Genomic DNA, 2,287 nt, shown 5'->3' with positions numbered 1-2,287 from the left:
TTAAGCCCTACACTGCCCCCTATGCACTAAAACTGATAGGGGTAATTGACTCTCTTCCCCTACACTTTAAACTTATTTGACATTGTAATATTGAATTAAAACATTATAACTGGTGAAACATCAGACATCTCTCTGGTGGCGTATGCAGGACTTTTCAAATCATTTAGTTTGCTTAAAGCCTGCCCATTGCTTACAATCGACTGCAAACTCACATTCAGATCTCTCCCGACAGGAAGAATCAAGTAGCCTACAGATGTGTCACAATACAGGAGAAAAAAAATCTGTCTCTTCTTTTGTTACATTGTGATTTTAAGGATCATGTCATAAAGTTGTTTAAAAAAATGTACACTACTAAGTACAGTAAGTGTAAGTACAATGCAAGCCTGGACTATAGTAATAATAGGTCTGTAAAAACAGTAAGTTGTATGTGACAAGATAAATCACCGTAGAAGATAATTTGACAGTTGAGAAGAATGCTGAGTATTCACTTTTAATATATTATATATACTGCTCCGGGTGTGTGTTCACGGTGTGTGTGAGTGTGTGTGTGTGTTCACTGCTGTGTGTGTGCACTTTGGATGGGATAAATGCAGAGCACTAATTCTGAGTATGGGTCACCATACTTGGCCACATGTCACGTCACTTTAACACTTTATTAGTATACACACACACATTATAATTATTAGATTGAGACAAATTCTGTCAAATTCATTCATTATGTTTATTCCATAACTTGAAAACAGCTAAAAACTTATATACATTGTACATTCTGTAGAAGTCAAATAAAAAATTTAAAATAAAAACATGTTAAAAATGTCATAAAAATTCACAAAAATGTTTTTTTGTAATATAAACTTAATTTAAAAAGAGCACGCTACCTCTCTAAAACCATGCAACTACTATGTGAAATAATTTATGTTAAAATAATAATTACAGTAACCGATAATTCATAATCATCACAAATATTATGTGTAGCTATTTCTATATTTCTTTGTTATGAATACAAGACTACAGACTGTGTATTTAAACTGACATCTGAACTGGCTTAATATATTTCAGCATAACAGTCAGTGAATCTAACAGCTTCAACTTGTTTGAGTGCGCGTATGTTTGCACCGAGGTGTGTGTGTTCAGCAGTTCATGGTGATGACACCAAACGCTTCATTCTGACAAGCACTTAACTTCAGACTGCAGAGCAGCTCTGTAAAACAAACAGATCACAGATCGCATGTCACATACATACTGTGAGACAGTAAAAACAATAGATTACCCAAACTAGATTACCCAGTATTTTGTAGAACAGATGAGCTGCAGTGCTGCGCTCGGCCTCTGGGGGCAGCAGTGAGTGAAAGCAGACCTTCCCAAAGCGCTTGATGAAGATATTGATCAGTCTGAATGACAGAAAGAATGACTGAAAAGGATCTGATGGACGTCTGGATGACACCAGACAGTTACGCTCACAAATACATGTTCAGCTACTAAGTTTCTCAATGTACCTGAGCAGGTCAGCACTGGTGATGCCATCCATCCCAGGTTCCGTCTCTCCCTGTGGCAGTTCAACACGCTCCTCTAATATCACCTCCATAGAAACAGGAGCCTCTTCTATAGGAGACCTATTTACATAATGATTATTTCACAGGATTTCATGCTGACTTGAACAAACTGTGTACTTGGTACAATGTGTGCGTATGCCAGTAAGATCATATGAAGTACAACTGCAGTCCTGAATTTGAAACCTTCTGATATACAGTGTTTAGTAACTGCTTCTCTTTTTAAATATGCGTTTAGTTTTTTTCTTTTAATATTTCTCACCATCTGCTGGTGGGAGTGATGAGGTCACTCTGAGACTTGTCTCCTTTAGACACATCCAGTGGCACGTCTGAACCAGCTGGACAAACACACACATAGGCACACACATCCATATCAGCCATTCATTCATCCCTGATGGGCCTACAGGCAGGGTGCGAACTACGGGGGAGCTCGGCTCCCCTTAATAAGACATGGGCTCCCCTGAAAACATGATTTGTAAAATTTTGGGGGGTCTCAAAAAATATTGACAATGTGTTATTTTGACGTGCAATTTCAGTTTTGTGTAATGTGATCATCGTGGATTATTATGTGTAAAATTGCAAAAATATCATTCATTCATGCATGACGGCGATTTAAACCTAATTCACTTCAATAAAGATAACTATACATGCTATTCTAGTCATGAGCATCAAGGTGTGGGGGCGCTGCGGTGCAAATTCCACTCAGGTTTAGTACATGTTAACTCAAAGATTCGTAG

The 2,287-nt window shown here is 37.8% G+C and overlaps 1 protein-coding gene across 1 annotated transcript in view; it reads right to left on the bottom strand.

Annotated features, from left to right (window-relative positions):
- Positions 1-1,053: 1,053 nt before the first annotated feature.
- Positions 1,054-2,287, bottom strand: part of LOC107560240 (meiotic recombination protein REC8 homolog) — a 15,832-nt gene continuing 14,598 nt past the window's right edge. The window contains exons 13-16 of the mRNA XM_016244368.1: positions 1,813-1,888; positions 1,497-1,613; positions 1,285-1,391; positions 1,054-1,201 (exon numbers count right to left, since the gene is read on the bottom strand). Coding sequence (XP_016099854.1) covers positions 1,131-1,201; positions 1,285-1,391; positions 1,497-1,613; positions 1,813-1,888 — 371 coding nt within the window. The 3' untranslated portion in view covers positions 1,054-1,130. The remainder of the gene's footprint in view (positions 1,202-1,284; positions 1,392-1,496; positions 1,614-1,812; positions 1,889-2,287) is intronic.

This window comes from Sinocyclocheilus grahami, unplaced genomic scaffold, assembly GCF_001515645.1.
Source record: "Sinocyclocheilus grahami isolate Dianchi unplaced genomic scaffold, SAMN03320097.WGS_v1.1 scaffold716.1, whole genome shotgun sequence".
Classification (NCBI taxonomy): domain Eukaryota; kingdom Metazoa; phylum Chordata; class Actinopteri; order Cypriniformes; family Cyprinidae; genus Sinocyclocheilus; species Sinocyclocheilus grahami.
The sequence above is the reverse complement of the archived record's forward strand: the minus strand, read 5'-3'. Positions and strand labels throughout refer to the sequence as shown.